Genomic DNA, 1,503 nt, shown 5'->3' on the forward strand with positions numbered 1-1,503 from the left:
CAGTTCAAAATAGTATACAACTATTCCAACTATCAAGACTTCAATACATTTAACTGTGGTCATTTATGTCTTGAATTTTTACAATGCATGAATCTATTACACTAAGTTTTACTGGAAATTCAACTGTATTGTCAGCAAATTATTTTCCATCTCTAAACGTTTACGGGGATTCAGAAATAGCTTTGTTATCTTTGCAAACGTTCAATTCATTTCCAAATATTATAAATCCAACTAATAACCGGCTGAAAATAGAAACAATTCCTCCAAAGAGAAAAAAAGACGACTATCACGTTTTTGAATTTTGTTTGGAAGACGGATGCTATGAAATAGAAGATATTAACAATTATATGGCAAAAGAGTTATCTCAAGTTAATAACGACCACGGAACACATCTAACATTCAGTATACGTATGGATCCTGTCGATTTTAGAACGTATATAAAATGTAATGGAATACTTCGATTTAATACTTCATTTAGTATAGCACCTGTTTTTGGGTATAGAAAAAAAGATTGTGGACCGTTTCATGAAGAACATCGATCAGATAAAGCTACAAATTTAAACACAATTAATTCTATAAAAGTAATGTGTAATATAGCACATGGGTCATTCAACAACCAACTTCAAAGCCATTCGATATATGAGTTTTTCCCGAGTGGGAGAACAGGAACAAAGGTTGTTCAATCTCCGGTAAACCTTATATATTACAGATTAAACAAAATAGATATTAATTCAATTACTGTTCAGTTAGTTGACCAAAACAATAATCCAATTGATAATTTTAACGAGACGTTAACAGTTGTTCTACATATTAAACGTCACGGATCTGATCATTAAATTTATATCATAGATTTTGTAATGTACGAGTCAGTTACTTTAAGTTTAACTGGGAATGCTACCATATTATCTGTAAATTATTTTCCATCTATAAACCTTTACGAGGACTCAGAAATAGCTTTGTTATGTTTACAGTCATTTAATTCATTCCCAAATATTAATGAAAATAATAATAAATTTTCTATACAAGTAGTTGATAATGAAAACAATAATAATCCTATGATATGTTTTATTACATTGGAAGAGGGTTGTTATGAGATTGAAGATATTAAGCAACGAGTTAAGAAGCAAATAGATGTCTATAATAAGAAAAACTTAACCAATTTAACATTCGACATTACTGTTGATCCTAATGATTTCAGATCGTATATAAAATGTAATGGGATACTACACTTTGAGTATCCATATAGTATAGCACCTGTATTCGGTTTTGAAAAACGAGTATATAAGCCATACTATGAAATTCTTCGATCGGAAAAAGCTGTAAATTTAAACACAATTAATTCTATAAAAGTAATGTGCAATATAGCTCAAGGATCATTCAACAACCATCTTCAAAGTCATTCGATTTATGAGTTTTTCCCGAGTGAAAGGACAGGGTCGAAAGTAATTCAGTCACCGTCAAATTTAATATATTACAAATTGAATAAAACAAATATTGATTCGA

The 1,503-nt window shown here is 29.7% G+C and overlaps 1 protein-coding gene across 1 annotated transcript in view; it reads left to right on the plus strand.

Annotated features, from left to right (window-relative positions):
* LOC115035061 overlaps positions 1–868 on the plus strand; it is an 11,006-nt gene extending 10,138 nt beyond the window's left edge. The window contains exon 2 of the mRNA XM_029492698.1: positions 59–868. Within this exon, the coding sequence (XP_029348558.1) occupies positions 84–836 (753 nt within the window). The 5' untranslated portion in view covers positions 59–83 and the 3' untranslated portion in view covers positions 837–868. The remainder of the gene's footprint in view (positions 1–58) is intronic.
* Positions 869–1,503: the final 635 nt, after the last annotated feature.

This window comes from Acyrthosiphon pisum, unplaced genomic scaffold, assembly GCF_005508785.2.
Source record: "Acyrthosiphon pisum isolate AL4f unplaced genomic scaffold, pea_aphid_22Mar2018_4r6ur Scaffold_61;HRSCAF=397, whole genome shotgun sequence".
NCBI classification, from domain to species: Eukaryota; Metazoa; Arthropoda; class Insecta; order Hemiptera; family Aphididae; genus Acyrthosiphon; species Acyrthosiphon pisum.